General features: G+C 39.6%; 1 protein-coding gene and 1 non-coding gene across 3 annotated transcripts in view; both read left to right on the top strand.

The window, feature by feature from the left end:
• LOC131266344 (protein N-terminal glutamine amidohydrolase) overlaps positions 1-17355 on the top strand; it is a 58886-nt gene that overhangs the window by 16797 nt on the left and 24734 nt on the right. The window contains exons 2-4 of one of the 2 annotated variants that reach the window (XR_009178367.1): positions 8106-8408; positions 8741-8865; positions 9623-9991. Coding sequence is in view for 1 of the 2 variants with exons in the window: in XM_058268822.1 (XP_058124805.1) it covers positions 8106-8408; positions 8741-8865; positions 9623-9759 (565 nt within the window). In the remaining variant the exon portion in view is untranslated. Of the gene's footprint in view, positions 1-8105; positions 8409-8740; positions 8866-9622; positions 11303-17355 lie in introns of those variants that run through there. The other variant, XM_058268822.1, reaches the window with a different exon arrangement.
• Positions 16949-17021, top strand: Trnaa-agc (transfer RNA alanine (anticodon AGC)). The gene has a single exon. It is a non-coding gene; the product is annotated as a tRNA-Ala (tRNA).

Below are 17355 nucleotides of genomic sequence, written 5' to 3'. Positions count from 1 at the left end.
AACTGCATTAAGCTGCTACCGACAAATTTGAAATTACGAAATCTCTGACCACTCATCAGACAAACTCAATAAAAGGGGCAAGGAAAAAAAACGAACAATGCTGCGTACATATTCGTCGGCTCGTCGGAAAATCCTTCCCCTCCTCCCATGCGACGATGGGTGTTTGCAAGCGTCTTGGGCATCCTTTCCTTTAAGTGACTTGTAGTTTAATAGTCCCGCAGCAAATGGTGTTTTCCCAGCGCAATGAGCCACGCGGTGTTAACCGAAGCCAACACCCACCGAGAAGTACCACCGTTTTTCCCAGCGGGACGATTCCGTTGCCAAGCACCAAACTTCGGGTTTGCGGCGTCGGGCCTCTCGGCCTCTCTCCTCGTTGTTTGCCTCGCCCCACCATGCGCACCTCATCCGCCAGCACTAAAACGAGAGCGCTTTGTGGAGGATATCAAAATGCATGTGACGGCGTGTGTTTACTTCCGTTTGGGTGATCGTACAAAGCGGCCGGTGGGTGTTTCTCGTTATCCTGCGTACGACCGTTGGCGCGACAGGCTGGCTGGCTGGTTTCGGATTAGGATAATACTGTGCCAGTTGCCGGGCTGCTGTCTTTGTGGGGCGAACTTCCTACGCACGGACATTGTATCAAACCATCACGATCTGCACGCATTAGCAGCATAGTGACCCATTATCTATACGCTTGCCTTTTTCTTGTAATGCCATGAAATGGGTTTAGTTTCTTCGTTGATGCTTTTCGTGGCAAAAATAATATCTTTCCTTTAGCAAACACAATTTCTTATATGATATTGATTTCCTCGCAGATATTGAGGAATTGCAAATGAAGTTCTCTTTTCAACTGTTTTACTTTTGATCTACATTAAGTTGCACAAAAATGAAACACATGTTACGGAAATTAATTCGCCGCGAAATGCTTCGACCACATCAATATGCAACGCACTCTGGACGCCACCAAGTCGTAAACCAGGTTTTCGATACAGTTTTCCCATTTCCCCGCAGGCTTCCCGTTTCAATATGCAACGAAAGAATTTAATTATGTCGAATCCAACTGCCGTGAAATCCACCCAATTCGGCGAATGGTAATGGTAATGGTTGGCCCGGTTTTGCTATTGAATATTCCATCGCGTTTTATTGCCTGCTCGTCCTTTCCGTCTGTAACACGCAATTCGATTTTTCAACGTTGCCCACAAATTCACCTGACAACAGTTGCCAAAATGAAAGACAGAAAGAAGACTTGACGAACGTAAGTGGACGGTTTTGTTCTGTAAGACGGTTGGAAGAGGTTTTGGATTATTTTCCAAATTAAAATTGAATAACCATTTTTTCACATAATGAATTGAGCAGGAGTTTCTCACCCTCTATAAAACACCCTTACGGCCTCTTTTTTTGTTACGTTTGCTCCAACGTTTGACCAACTAACTTTTAACTTTATTCCATTGGTAGACAATTACATAAAGTTATTTCAGGTGACGAGTTAAAAGTTTACATTCACTCCAATCGCGAAGGTCATATTTTTGCTCGTCTACCAACACCCCGTTATTTTTAACACCTTTTGCTGTAATCATGTGTTTTTCTTACATTTTTTATCTAAAATACTGCATTTTTCCGTGTATAACGACCCCCCTACAAAATTATTCAATGTTTACCAATTTCTTTACAATTTTATTCCTTTTTTAACCTCCACTCTATGATCGTAGATCTGCTTCTTGCCTCTTTGCCGCAAGATTTCCATTCACTTTTGCGTATTAAGTCACTTTTAACTTGGAACTGGATTTATGCGAAATTCTCTTTGTCGGAGAGATGTTCCTTAAATTGCGCCATTTTGAAGACGAATCAATAAAAAAATAATCAGTTGTCAACAAATCCGTAATAACAAATACATAAAGTTGTCAAAAAAAGTCTCGAAACGTTAAAATGTAAATTGATCGGTAATCCATACAGCTACATTCGAAAAGTTACTACCCGTGTATAACGGATACCCTTTCACATTCTCAGAGTTTTTTTTTAGATTTTTTGTGATTTAGATCAATATTGTGTTAAATTTTGTTCAATTGCATCGATAAGTAGCGCATAACAAAACTGGGTAAAATATTTTTAAACTAAAAGCTGATCATTATACACAGAAAAATACGATACTCAAGTTAATGGACTATTTTTTTTTTATTTGAAGGAAGTCTTATCGTCGTTATGAAATAACAGTTCTATTTGGCTAAAATGCGGGTCGCTTCTTTCAGCATTCATGTTTGTTTTGACAAATGTTTTAAATTCTTTGTATTCCTTTCGTCCAATTAAAAAATAAAACAAGTTTTAAAGTGCCTATTGTTAAAACATAAAATGTTGCTGCACAGCACTGACATAATGTTTTCAATAGTATATTCTAAAGGTGTATTGTAAAAGGGTAAAGCCGATAATAACGCAAGCTTCCCATTGTGTGAACGCGGCGACATGAATGTGTACAAATCCACTTACAAAGGTCGCATTGCTACCGACAAACTTTGCCGATGGTTTAGCATCGCTTTTCATCGATATGAATGCACCAAGGGGCTCGTTTTCCAAAAAAACGAAATGTCATGACAACTTCACTTGTAAATCGTCTCCTTCTTTTGCGCCCGCAATTGGGAAACTTTCCAAAGCTGGCAGATCCATCACTACCTCGGAACTGACTTGCATTCGCTGCTCTTGTTCGAGAAAACTAGTGGAATGCTTTTGCTTGCTGCCGTGCCCGTGGAAAACGGGGTGAAAACTTTCCTTTTAACAACCACCGCGAACGGTGCGCAATGCTTCCTTGGGTTGACGACTGCCACAACTAGCACAAGCTTCGGGGTGCGATGGTGGACAAGGTACGTTCCAATCCCTCCAAGATGCCAAATACCGAATACCCTTCTTGCGTTGTGGCTCGTCCTTTCTGGGGCGAACGTTCCGTTTTGCCCGCACTCGAGTGGTAATGGAAATTCACGTCCCACTGCAGAATGTTTGCCTCAAATTCTTCATCTCAGCGTTTTGAGAGGGCCACCGCGAAACGTGAAATCATCATCGACCTTGTGATGTTTGCACAGGTCCGAAGCTTACTGTGGTGGGAATGTATGTATGTATGTATACGCTGGTGTATGTAACGTTTTACCTGATTCCTGTGTGCAGTGCCCAAAACATGCCACCCGGACCGGCACTCCCGGTCATGCCTCCTGCCTCCTGTAGACATCCTTGGGTCCTTTCATACACACAACACTTGCTGGTTACATTGCATTGGCAGGTGCACGGCCACGGCGGTGTTCATCGCCGGATGAACATTATCTTCCCACTCGCCAGCTCGTTTCACTTCTCGTGTTGCGAAAGTGTGATGAAATTTTCACATTCTAATCTCATTTGGCTAAATAAGTAATTGAGCCTCTCGTGAAGGGAAACCATTAGCGTGCGAGCCGCCGGCTCCGTGGCCGTGTTTTACTCGGGGCAGGTTTGTTAGCAGATTATTTGCTCCGGGCGGGGAAGACAGATAGAAAAATGGGATTATACTTTCACACCGTCTCATCCTGTTGCAATGTATCCCTCCCTCTCCTCTTCAGCTGTCCTGTAACAACAAACCGTCACGCAAACATAACGAAATCAACACGAAGTTGTAATTGGTACGACAGCGGACGGGTGTGTGTGAAAGAAAAAAAGCGGAAAGAAAACTAATGAGCACTAACAGCTTATTCCTGCCGGTTGAGGCCGGGCCCGTGGTCAGTTGTTGTTGATGTGTTTTGGAACTAGAACCGCCGCCCTTGGAAACAGTCTGGGAATCCCATTCCCGACCAGAGCATAGGGTTCTAGAGGCTCACGGTCTGTGGCATTGATGCCGCCAGAGTCGGTGGTCCGGTTTACTCGTCTTGGTCAGACGTCCCGGTAAGCTACATGGATTTTTATTTTCCACTGACTTTGGATGCTGTGAAGCTATGCAATTTTTCTCCACTCTGTGTGTGTCATGTCCCAGTGTTCGTTTTGTGCCTGGAAGCCTCAACACATGTTGGTCGTATCGGAGACAGGAGGATTTGTCGGTTTGCTCATGGATGTTGACGTTCGTTTTCTGTTGATGATCCATTCTGGTTGCAACCGACAACGGTTTGTAAAGTTGCATGAAATCATGCCGCATCAGATGATGATGATGATGATGTTCGGGGTGGTGCATAGCATAGCATAGGAAACGCTGTTCAGTGTGTTGATGGCACTTCACCGTTGGAAATCGCTAGCTTCATTGCTTTCGCTCCTGTCATGGATATTTGATTCTACAGCATTGAGCAGGACGTAAAGCAGGAAAAAGAAATCATCATGTGGATGTATCAGCATTCTTATTTTTTTTTGTTTATGCTTTCCAAATATCCTATTACCCATGACCCTAGCTTAAATCTGTGTATCTGAATTGTTCGTGTGCTTTGACGACTTATGTGAGATAACTCCATTTGCGATAAAAAATGGACCAATTTTAACGAGCTTTAGTGCAAACATGGAAAACACTAGCAACTTTTTTTTAAAAGCAATCATCAAAAGTAGCATTTCTTTTGTTTTCAGAACAAGTTTGACAAGCTTTATAATCAACATTGAACCCGTCGTAGCCAAAATAGATAACCAACTTCGTTTGATTGTATGTTTGCTCTTCCAGCTATATCGCGGAACGAACATGTTTGATGTTGTTTGAGATATGTCCTGTCCGCCGAACTCAGCTGATTTGGATTTTTGACTATTTTGTCACTTATGGAGTAAGGTTCCAAAATCGGGACCCCAAATTACAACAGATGGTGTAAAGTCAGACAGAAGGAAAAATGGGTTAACCATTCCGTTCTTTGGGCTGGATGGTCGCTTCAACTTGCCTTGTAGTTAAAAACAACTTAGAAAAGATCGAAATTGTTATACGGAAGTGAAGCTTCTGTAAAACATGTTTACAGAAAATCGCGACATCGTGACCGGATGTTGTAGCTTAATTGAAGCTGGACAGCGACGAATGGTTAAAAATTCTGGAACGTTATGTTTCTTTTTAAAGCTTGTTACAGCATATTTTAAAAAGTTGGGGGTCCCAAAAATCCCATAGAACATCATTTTGTGGACGAAAATCATCGCAAAGGCTATGGCCAAAATCGCTGTTCGTTCTGTCAAGTCTGAGCCGTTCCGGCGTATCGAAAAGTGAACAGTTTGCAGTACCTCCCTGCAGTAAGCAAATTTATCAGAAAACATCACGTAGAGTACGATCCAGTGTTTTGGACTTATCTGGCCACAGTAAATCATGCCCAATGATCATCAGACGAGTTTAACCGGTCAAAGACCATTAATATAGCTATCACTGCTAACCCTCCTTATGCCCCTCAACTACTTCCACTCGAAAAAAAACATTGAGCCCTCTCAAATGTAGGATCTAACCCAATAATTGAAACTCCAAACGTTTTAGCATGTTGTCATGAAAGTCACAAAAGCTGAAAAACATACCAACAAAAATAGTTTTGTCTGCTATGGCCAAGTGCCGTAATGCCGCCTGACTGGCCGGCGGAATAAAAATTGAAAGTAGTGTTTACTATGTACCTATATGATGTAACTTTACAATAAAATTTTTTTTCATCAAATTATCGTAGACTGGTAATTTATTTCTTATCACCGACGAAAGTTTGTCCAATTGTTTTAATGCAAAGTCTATTTTCAAAATTTTCCTCGGCCTTTTCAAACAGCTCACGGTTTTCTAGCCGTCATTTAATTTATTTTTCGTTTACAGATAATTAATTGGTGTCTTCGTGTTAATTTTTATTTGAAAATCATCATCTTTGTCCCTATGAGCATATGAGCGTCGCAAAATGGAGTTTGAAAACACTGAGCGTTGCGAATTTTTTTTTTCGGGCACAACCATTTTTCCCATGCGATCCTACAATGTTGAACCTGAATTAAGGTAAACTTGACAGACAACGGAGCCTCGAGCGACCCGGTGGGAGGTGCTTGCTAGGTGCAGTTTGCTGCAAAACTTTCTCGAAGCGGTATTATTCAACCTGATACAATCAATGTGGGTTAACGTTGGCAGTATCGAGCAATGGAACCTACAGGTGGCACGCCTCCGGTTGACCCCGGAGCCGGAGCTTCTTTTCACTCCGTCAAAAATGTATGTAACGAAGGCCGCAGGGGCAGGCAAATCAAACTCCCCGGTGCCTTGTTCCATACACGGATGGCTTGAAAAAGGACGTGTTGCACGGTAATTGTGATTGCGATGAATGATTTAGTGGCCATTTTGCGAACTAGCTACCCCCGGGCGATGGCAAACCGTGCGATATCCGTGCACGGTTTTCCTAGTGGAATTCGATCCTGGTCCTGGTGTGATGGGTATAGGAATCAGGGGTCACTCACACACGCCCTCGGTGGAAGGAGTTACACGCTACCCGAAAACCTACCCAAAAGGAATTTGAATAATGTTTTCCGGGTCGATGTTGCGTGTCGTTGATGAAGCGCCGGCAATACGTGGGTCGTTTTTAGTAGTGAAGCTAACGAAACGAATAGGGGTCAGGATTATGATGTTGTAAACGTGCAGGAGTAATAAAGTAATGTAAGGTAGCAAAATTCAATTCATGAATACAAATAACAAATTGATGATTCTATGTTCGACCAGTTCACACCAGTATTTTCACACTGTCATATTTAAACCCCCGTTAAAATATCCATCCCTTTCTTTTGTTCCTTACCCGCAAAGAACTTTGAAAATTAATGCCTAAATTATCTAATTTTCTTTGCTTCAAACTTTTCGTTTATGTTTTGTCCATCATTCCTCGAAAAAGACGATGAAGATGGACTTATTTTGAATGCTTGAATGAAATGCGATGATTAGTTTTCTTTGGGCTTAGTTGTTCTCTTCAGCCCCCCCCCGGTTTAAAACTTGTCCATTTTGGCTACTTTGCTTGGTGGGAAGAAAATGTGGCGGATCTGCGTTGGGAGCCATCCCCATCGTCTGATTAGAGCTTTACGAGCTTTGCGGATTGAGATTCAGCAAAATTATTCCTGCTGCTCTTAAACACCAAACGAGCGTAGCATTTGAATTGCTATGTTGTTATAATTACTTCAAGGTGTCTTAAGATTTTCCTTCATAAAATATCTCCTGTGCTGCTAAATTGGAATTTAAGATTTTACTTTACGCTTCTTTGGTTTATAATTACTCTAGTATGTCTAAGGATAACTTTAGAGCGCATACGTTCTACAATTGGGATAAAATATAAAGTAGCAGAATGCATAAACTTGTAGCTTTATGTTTGCCAGAATAATTGCAAAACTCTGAACAAAAGATTCCACCCTCCCGTTTGATGTAGTTTGAGTAAGTATTTTCATTATTCTCACTGGCGGTCGAAATCATTGCCACGAAAATAGTACGGCCACGGTAACTTACACTTACACCGGGAAACTTACTGCAAGGAAATCTTTCGCAAGCGGATGGAATGTGGTCGCTCAAGCATCTTCCGAGTGAAAACTGTCTGGGGGCGTCTGTTGAAGTACAGCGTTCGCGTTTGAAAAGAAATGTCCGACCGGCTCTGCTGTACCGAGGTGTACCGAGCCACGGAAAAGTTTGCATGAATCGTTATGGTGTTCCAAGAAACTTGGAAGGGAAAACATTCTCCACTGCGGTTTGGCAGAGGAAACATAAATCAACTGCTTGCTCGAACCATTCCCATGCTGGTAGGATTATTCATCGTCTTTTATTGTAAATAAACATTTACAATCCGATTTAAAGTTTAATATGTCGCAGGAATTTAAATTAAAATTATTAACTTCACGCTGGAAAACTTTAATTAAAAATTTATTTTAATAAAAATTATCAGATCCACACTGGAAAACTTTGCAGCAAAAAATAGTGGTGACAATAACCTAGGCAATCGGCTTAAAATTATAAATAACATATGGATTACATTGTATTCTTGATAAATGACACTTTGACACCGAATGTATGTTTTAGGTTTTTTTATTTATGAAAACATAATCCCCAACTAATACTTCGATACTTTCCTAACACCGCAGTCCTACAGACCCGACGAGTGTTGAATGATAAATGTGCGTTTTTTCTCACCATTTTTTTCCCCATTATTTTCTTTCTCTCCCCTTCCCTGTAGCGAGGAAAACGTGTGGAAACTGTGCGAGCAGGTCAAGAAAACACACCCTTCCGAGCTGCCGAAATGTTACGCCGTCTTCGTATCGAACGAGCGGCGCACGGTGCCCCTGTGGCGGCAGAAGGCCGGCCGTGGCGACGAGAAGCTTGTGATATGGGACTACCACGTGTTTTTCATGCACAATCCGTCACCGAACCGGTGTCTGGTGTTCGATCTAGACACGACCCTGCCGTTCCCGACCTACTTCCACAAATACGTTACCGAAACGTTTCGGTCGGATTATGCCTTAACGCCGGAGCACCACAGGTAGGTCGTTCGGGATGGTTCGGCTGTAGGGAGGAACAAAAAAAAAAAACGCTGAGAGGGCCTGGTCCGGTACTAATCCATGGGGCCGGGCGCCCACAGCCCGTGCACCCTTCGGTCACACCTTCGGTAGCATCCCGCCCTGCGGAGAGGTGCTCTGATTCGGTCGTTAATCAATTTGTGCCAGTGTGCTAAATTTAATTGGATTTGTTTTTCCTTTCTCCCTCCCTTTGCTCGGTGTTTACGGCACACGAAAAAACAAATAAACATTGCCACAACCACGCAACGCAACCTGGGCCGCTCTCCTCCACCACCGGGGCCGGCGGGGTTCGCAGGTTCTTCCGGGTGATACCAGCGGAGAAGTATCTGGCAGAGTTTTCGTCCGATCGAAGGCATATGCGTAGACCGGACGGGTCCTGGATCAAGCCGCCACCGTCCTACTCGCCCATCCAGACCGCCGGTAGGTAGTTGACGAGCGTAATCTGCAAATAGTGTCATACGGTTCGTTTGGGTTTTACGTTTCTCTCTCCCTCTCGTCAGCTTTGATTCATTAATTTAGTTTATGTCGTCGTCGGTGGTGGTTCAAAAATTCGTCTCCTGGAGAGCTGGTTGCCTAGAAGGGATAAAGAAGTAGAAAAAACAAGGAAAAGGGATTTTTAATCAAATTTGTTTGCTCCGATGGAGGCGCCTGGTTAATTATAGTTATAGGGAGCAGCACGTGTAAATCCGTTTAGAGTAGAACCTAATTTTTGTTTGTTTGAAATAGTGAGCAGAGAATTTACCTAGAAGAAGCTTGTGTCGAATGACTGTAATATTCTAATTCATGATTGTCTGTACTTTTAAACTAATTTATACTTTCACTAGATTTTTATAACAGGACTGTCCTTTTTGTGTATCCGAAAGTGTAATAAAAAATCTCAAACGTGCCTACAAATTAAAAGGATTGTAATGACAAACTAAATTGTTGGTATAAACAAAATCAAGGTGTTTGACCAGTTGCATAACTAAACCTCAGGTGTCTAGTTTTAAACCTCACTTTTTATTTGTCACATTTGTATATAGGACATAAACTACTCGAAACGTACGTATTTCCTATTTCTTTTTTTCTATTGTAATAGTCCATCACTTTACAAAACAAATTGTTATAAATACATCAACATATTTGTCGACGCTTTGTGCGATTTGCACTAAATGTTTATTACTTTCTCTAATTACAGCAAGCACGCACAGCCTGGATGATTTCATCTGCATGAAACCGGGCCGCGGGCCGGGCGCGGTCTACGATCTGTTGCACTTTGTTCAGCAGTTCTACAAGCCACCGGATCGGAACATCGGCACCAAAACGCAGAATTAAAAACCCATTAACGGACGCGCTGTAGTTCGGCACGGTGGGCGAATGTCTCACGCCGTTGATGGTGATAGCTAGCGAGAACGAATTGGTAGAGCTCGCGCGAACGCTCGCGAGGACAAAGAGAACGAGGATTCGAAATGCTGGCTAGGCGTTGGTTTGGCCGGCTGTGTCGGGGCGTATTTGCAGCAGGCAAGCGAGAATAGGACGCTACCATTTATTGGAACACAACACCAGAGTACGCACCGTGCCATCGTTCGAGCGACTAAAGGTGGGTAGGTATCGTTGGCCGAGCACCATACCGGGCTGTTTTGCATATTTTTATGCTTACGCCAAGGCTTCATACTGCAAACGGCGGGAGAGCATTGGAAGGCAAGGGCAAAAACGCAAGATTACGACGCCTCGTGAATAGGTTAAGACAATTGTCAGTACTGCGTAAGAGGTAAAGCGTATTTAAGTGTTATTAAAATGTAAAATCTTATATAGTGCTTCTTAATTGTTAGCATAAAACCAACATTAAACAATTGAAGGCGCAGTTTTGGAGGCAATGCACAAACATGCGCTAACTCAAATGTAATAGCAAACTCTAATCGGTTTGAAAATGAGACAAACTTTATCCTTAATATGTTGAACGATGAACACATGCAGAGTATAGATATTCAAAGAGAAGAAAAAAAAACCATGAATAGATTGATTGTAAGAATCAACAATCTATACCACGCCAGTCAAAACGGAACAGGCAAACGTATAGTCCGTTATCTTAACCCTAGTAATTTATACACACAATAGAACAGAGTGTAATAGCAATCGGGCGATACAGTTGGTCCCACAAATTGTTAGCTGTTTTGCGCAAGAAAACGCCATCGACATGCGTGTATCGTTAACGAGATGGAACGGGAACCGCACAACTTTAAATCTCTTTTAATGTGCACACACTTACGGCAGTACTTAGCATAGGCGTATGGGGCGCCGCATGTTATTGCTCTATTTGTCACCAGAAATAATGTTGAATGGCGCCATATGCGAATGCTTTCAGATCTGCATACGCAGCAAAAGAGTAAGATACTCAAATTGCACGAAGTAACCGTAACGAGGGGGTTGACGGAAACGAACGAAACAAAGTTAAAACAATCTCAATTTTCATCAATTGAGCGCTAAATGGAAAGTTATACATGGAAATATATCTTCTACTCTACAATGTGATATTAGTTAACTAAACGAATAAACCATTCGACAAACACAAACGCGGGCAAGTAACGGAAAGTTTACAAAACAAAAAAAGGGAAACGCTTTCGTATCCAGTCTAGCAACGGCCATATGACCTTGCGAACCTTAACAAACATCAACAACAAGTAAGAGATTCATTTTGTTTAATCCTACCCCGAATTGCCGATAACAACCAAATAATTTAGATAGTCCTTTCACAAACACCTTCAGGGCTCGTTAAGATGGCGTAAGATGATTTCATTTTGTGATCATTCTCGATTGATTTGAATTGAATTTGGCAAATTTTTACAGTACCCTAATACCTCCCACTAGTACTCACCCGTTCTCCTAAAACTTATGAAATTGTCATCGATACACCATCGGGTTTTAGAATGTTCCGTATACAGCAACATGTTTTTATTTTATAGACGAATTCAGGTTTCGTACTCCTTAGTAATATAACATTACATTAAAAAACATTTATAACATGATTGGAAGACAAAACCTGTTGCTATTTGATGAGGAAATTTAAAAAGACTTGCGAACATTACCGTCAAGTTAATTCAGATCCGAGCAAGAAGCGATAATCAGGATCAAAGAAAATGGTACCACATTGTTGTTTTTTTTTATCTATTTGAAAATTTGTAAAACAGACATATGACGTTGGTGTCGGCGTTTTTACGAACCAGAAGTCAACAAACGATAAAGGTCAAATGAACACTTCATGGTCAGTTAGTGTTAAGGCTGATTCGCACGTCGGCAAGTGGCAAGTGCAAGTGGCAAGTTGCCGCGTACCTACCCTGTGCGAATCAGGACCAAGCAAGTGGCAAGTGGCAAGTAGCTACTTGCCAGTGGAATAGAACCGAGTCTATTTTTCAGGCAAGTAGGTGGATGTATTGGTTGACAACTCGTGTAAATACAAGATGTCAAACAAAAACTGTTTCATTTTCGTGATTTGTTTAGGACAATTTTCGACTAATGTTCGAGAAATATTATTTGATCGTATCGTTGATCAATATTTTTATTTATTGATGATGAAATAATGGTAAAATAAAATTTAATCGTTATTGTGTACTTGTGTGAGTGATCTAGTTACCGGCAAGTACTTGCCTGCAGTGCGAACGGCTACTTGCCACTTGCCTGCTTACTTGCCACTTGCACTTGCCGACGTGCGAATCAGCCTTTAACATACCTCTCTTGTTGGATACAATGTTGCATGCAACAGTTGAAAGCAAGAATGCACAAAATCAACAGATTTTCGCGCAACAAAGCTATCCAGCTGTAATCGGTAACGAATTATAATATTATTTTTTATTATTAAATTTTCGATCAATTTCGTAGTACAATAACTAGGATCACGATTCTATCTATTCAATGCACATGGTTACCTCTCAACGTATATTTTGATCGATTTTGACACACAAATGGAAACTCTCTGGTATCCTCATAAAACTCCCTAAATAATACTTAAAACCAGATAGTAAATTTTATTAAAGTCTACGTAGGATAATCAACAAACACATTTTCAAGCGTTAAAAATGATACACTTTGTTCGCAAATTTGAAGGCAGTAAAAGTGAACGCATACTTTTAAACCATCGGGTCTTTTACAGCTCCTTAGCAAAGTCTTGTTAGGCTAAATAATTACGGAAGAAAATCGTTAAGTCAGAGAAAGAATATCGCGAACAATTTCCATGTCATATGCGCAACATTTCAATCTAGAATGCAAACATGATGTACTACCCGCTACAAACTAAGTGCGTATCAAGCAAAATATTGATTGAAATAAAGGGAAAAATGTGGCTATAAATTGACATAAAAAAAATTTAACAAAATCTGCGAATAATCGCTTTACAACATGATTCCTTACAAATTGCAAAGGAAGCGCTAAGCAAACTACTAACCGAAGCCATTCTTGAATATCTCTTCTAATTGATTGTTAACTGTTTGTAAACTTTTCCTTCCTTACTGTTTTTAGATAGTGACTTGTCAAATATTCTTAACATAACTGCAGTCTACAAGTTTTGAAATATTAGATTGAGTAAGGCAGGATGTGCGTGGCATCCGATACACACAAGGATGGCACAAAAAACCGTATTAAAAACACTGAAATACACTGTTAGTCAAAATAAAACAAGGCTTAAGTGAAGTACCCGATTAGATGATGTACCGTTTATATGATACATTACGGTAATGCTTGCCAATATTAGAGTTAAGGAACTCTTGATTTGACATTTTTTTAGCTCCTTATAAAAATGATGTGCAACTTATGTCTTGTTTCATAATTGTTATTGTGAACAATCCTGACGCATTGTAATATTGACACATAAGTAAATCAAACTATCCTATTTGATAACCTCCCAATCTTGTTAAAACAAAAACTATATTATTTATGTGTAACGGGTGTCAATCCGAATATAAGTTAGTGTTCCTTACCTAATACTTTGTCCATATAAGATACTCTGAATTCAATTTATCATCAATCCAGCATGTTTCTTTTCCGAGTTACAGTAATCAGTTGAGTTTCAGACGTAATAGAAAAGTATCTTTTAAAAATACCATGAAAACGAATGTTAACAATTAGCAAAAGAGAGCTGTGCGCTGTTTGCACGGCGATAAACTTTAAAATTAAATGAAAAGCAAAAAAACAACTAGATAAGTTAATGAAGGTAGTACTCTTTTAACTTTCGTGTGTAAAACTTTGTGATAATGCATCATTACAGGTGTTCGTAGTTGATTTTCCTTGTTGAATTCTTGATGCTGGTCTACACGATTAACTGTATTTCTTGAACGGACGTGGTTATACATGGGTTTTCTATTCTAGTACACTGTGTTGATAATTCTATACAACGAGATGTTAAAGTAATTGAACTAATTGAAATTTTTAAGACTAACTAGGTACAGAAATTAATTCTGGAACATTCTCTGAATCTTAGCGGATGCCGTGTTATGTTTTCACTGTTTAAACAATCAGGAAAAAGTAGCAAAATACAGAAGGAAACTACTAATAGTTTTTCTAAAGTTAAGAAAGGAAAATTAAAAAAAAAAACACATACACACACAGATAAACATGTTGGGTGCTAATCAAAATCCATGTATTGGAGCCCTTAATTTAGCTATCTAATTGGTAATCAACAAAAAACAACTAATCATTGGAATTGCTTTCGGCATAGAAAGATGGTATCTCTCAGATTCGATTATCGGTTTTGCACCAAACATGGCACATACAACAAATACTTACCTACGATTCAAAAGCTAACCATTAATTCACAAGTGTACCTAGTGCTAGCTATAATAAATCTATACCTTAAACGTAAACAAGTAAAAACAAACCGCCAAAATGTACTTTAACCTATCCAAAGCTTTTGCATTTTTGAAAACATATTTTACTTTGTACTCCATTGTAGCACGTATTTCTACCACAGGAATAGTATTTCCAATATTTTGTCCGGTTTACACGCAATGGACCAATAACAATGTAATAAACACTACACAAAACACGACTAAAATATAAATGTATGTCTGTCTGTATCTGTGTGTCCCATTTCAAACAATGGCTATTTATATCAAGAAAAGCTGGAAACAACCCCTATCGGAATCAAATCTGTTTCTCTGTGTCGCTTTTTGGTTCCGTTTTGATGTGAATGATCAACAGGGAGTGGATTGAAACATAAGGTAGAAGTAGCCATTAGGACCTCCTTACGCCCTACCGGACGGACATACACATATACTTACTGTAAACAAATAAATATCAAAAGTAACTGCATTTCATACAAGTTTATGAATATTACTATTTTGCTATATCCTTAGTGTAAGCATAATCATCCTACTTATTATCGTCTCCAAAATAAGCGAAAGTAAGCCAATTTAAATCGTTTTGATGTGCACCTTATCCCATAATAATCCTTGCACTCAGCAGCACCGTTGTTTTCTAAGGAGCTGAGCTAGAGTGGCGATAAAAGAGTAGCTATAATATTGCAAAATGGTTTACAACACTTACAACTTTTATTTCAAACCCTCATTTTGACGAACGAGCAGGTTAGCAGATGATTGAAGGCATACTATCTGCGATGGAGTGCATTGTTGCAAAGTTGTTAATGCGCGAAGCAGACGATATATTTGAACATAAAATCCATACTCCTGATTATGAGACAAACTGATTTCAAGCAATCATTTACGCAACAAACAAAACACTCGTTTTTGTCTAAAGTTGTTATGCAAACATGGTCCCCGGCAGTTTGAGGGGACGAGGAAAGTTAAAATAATGATACTAGAAAGTAAACACAACGTTACGGAGTGAAGGAGATAATGCCTAGAATTGTGCGATTATGCAAGTACTGGATAAGAAAAGTACCGTGCGCCGTGAAAAAGACGACTGTGGAAGCAAAGCCGTACCCTTGTGTAACGATATATCAAACACGAAACAAACTTAACAAAATACAAAAAAACTAAACATGTACAGCCATGTGGGATGCTTCAATAAACATGAACCAAACAACAACATCGATACAAAGTCAAATATTTGTTTCATTTACATGATTTGGATAATTGCTCTACAGCACTCACGAAATGACATCAGGTAATTTTCACTTTTATGCGTTTGAAAGTCATTTTTTTCTTCGAAGTACATTTAACCTTCAAATTCGATATTGCAGGTTAAAACCGGTTGTAGAGTTACATGCTACCTCTCATATTACAAGCGGTGTATTAGAATTTCCAATTTTTCGTTATGTAGTATTATTTTAATCAAATATAAAATTATCAGTTGAATATTTTTTTGCGTATGTTTAGTTCATGTTTCCTATTTAATTTAAATATTTAAAAAAATTGACTAAATTTTTTTTATATTTTTATTAGTCCCCAACATCCCTTAAATGCATGATACAATAATTTGATAAGTGATTAGCCATTAATGCATGATGACATGGCTAACTTTTTGGAATTGAAATATTTATTATAAGAATCTTTTACCGTTGGAAACAATTCTAGATAGTTCGATGGGACAGTAGCGGTTCCGTTTATTACATCACGGCGATTGTCCGCCACTTGTAAAGAGCACAGTACTGACCGCTTCAATCGAATTAATAAAACATGGGGAACGCAAAACGACGACCTAGAACTTTCGCAATTTCTCACAGATCAAGTGAGGCTGCAAGTGAGTGGGCCAGAATGCCGCATTCAATGTTCTGTGAGCCGCAAACAGTGGTGAATTTTCAATGTGATGCTTGAAGTTGGTAAACCCCTGAATGTATAAGTCAAGAGAATAAAAATGAAAATAAACAAAATATAACCAATTGAAAACAAATGAAATTACATATTGTAAATTGCCCCCATCACCGTGGAACCAAGTTAAGTTTTAAAAAATTAAATTCGTCTGAAACAAAATTAAATATAAAATATAAAATAGTATATAAAAAAAATATAACAAATTCCTTAGCCATATTCAATGTGGTACATATCGATTTAAAAAATTAAATATTAATAAAATTAGGCTTTCCGTCATCCTAGAGTATCTATGGATAAAACGTTTTAAAAAGTGGCACCAGACAGACAAAAAGCGTTGATCCACGAAAGTGCGCCGTTGATTTTTCTTAAACATATCGTACGACATCCCACGAAAGCCAGTCATGCGAATCGCCTGATTTTTCGACATCCGCCAACTTCACCCGCCATTATCTCACCCACAAGTACAATTCGTTTCTTTGAACGCGCTTTACCCTATTCACTCGCGCTATCAGTCTGGTTACCTACGCCTTCTGTGCCGTCTTTAGGGTTTGAAGTGCTTTATCAGTCTGAAGCGTGCGGCATTTATTTAATCAACCGCATTCTACCATTCTGCTCTGGTATAACGAATGGGGAATAAATATCTTGTCTAGTACGTAACGGAAGCTGTTTTATGCAATTTGGTGCGCCTCTGAAGATTTATGCTTTTATGTTGACTGGGTTCTTGACCTGAATCTGGGCGCTTATAAGCCTGCCGAATCGTATCAGGGGGTGTAGCTCAAATGGTAGAGCGCTCGCTTAGCATGTGAGAGGTACCGGGATCGATACCCGGCATCTCCAACCAAAGATACTTTTTTCTATAGGTTTTACTTTTAAAGCTTAACATTTAATCGTAAGAAAGTTTTTTTTATTATTTATTATTAACCCATATTTTTTAAAAATCAATAAACATAATTTTAAAAATTCCATCGATTTAGACATAAAACAGTGGAAATTATTCAAGTAGGACTCCCCACATTGCAAACAACATTCCACGCATCGCACTCTTTGAAAAATTATCAAACGGTGCGATTTCTGCTACCTTCCGTCACATGCTACCTCGTCTCTCGTTAGTCTTAACGCAAGAGCTGCTAAGCTTTGTGCGATTAGCATCCCGAAATCCGTTCGCTCAAAT

This window comes from Anopheles coustani, chromosome 2, assembly GCF_943734705.1.
Source record: "Anopheles coustani chromosome 2, idAnoCousDA_361_x.2, whole genome shotgun sequence".
Lineage (NCBI taxonomy): Eukaryota > Metazoa > Arthropoda > Insecta > Diptera > Culicidae > Anopheles > Anopheles coustani.
Note: the sequence above shows the minus strand (reverse complement) of the source record. Positions and strands in the feature narration are given on the sequence as shown.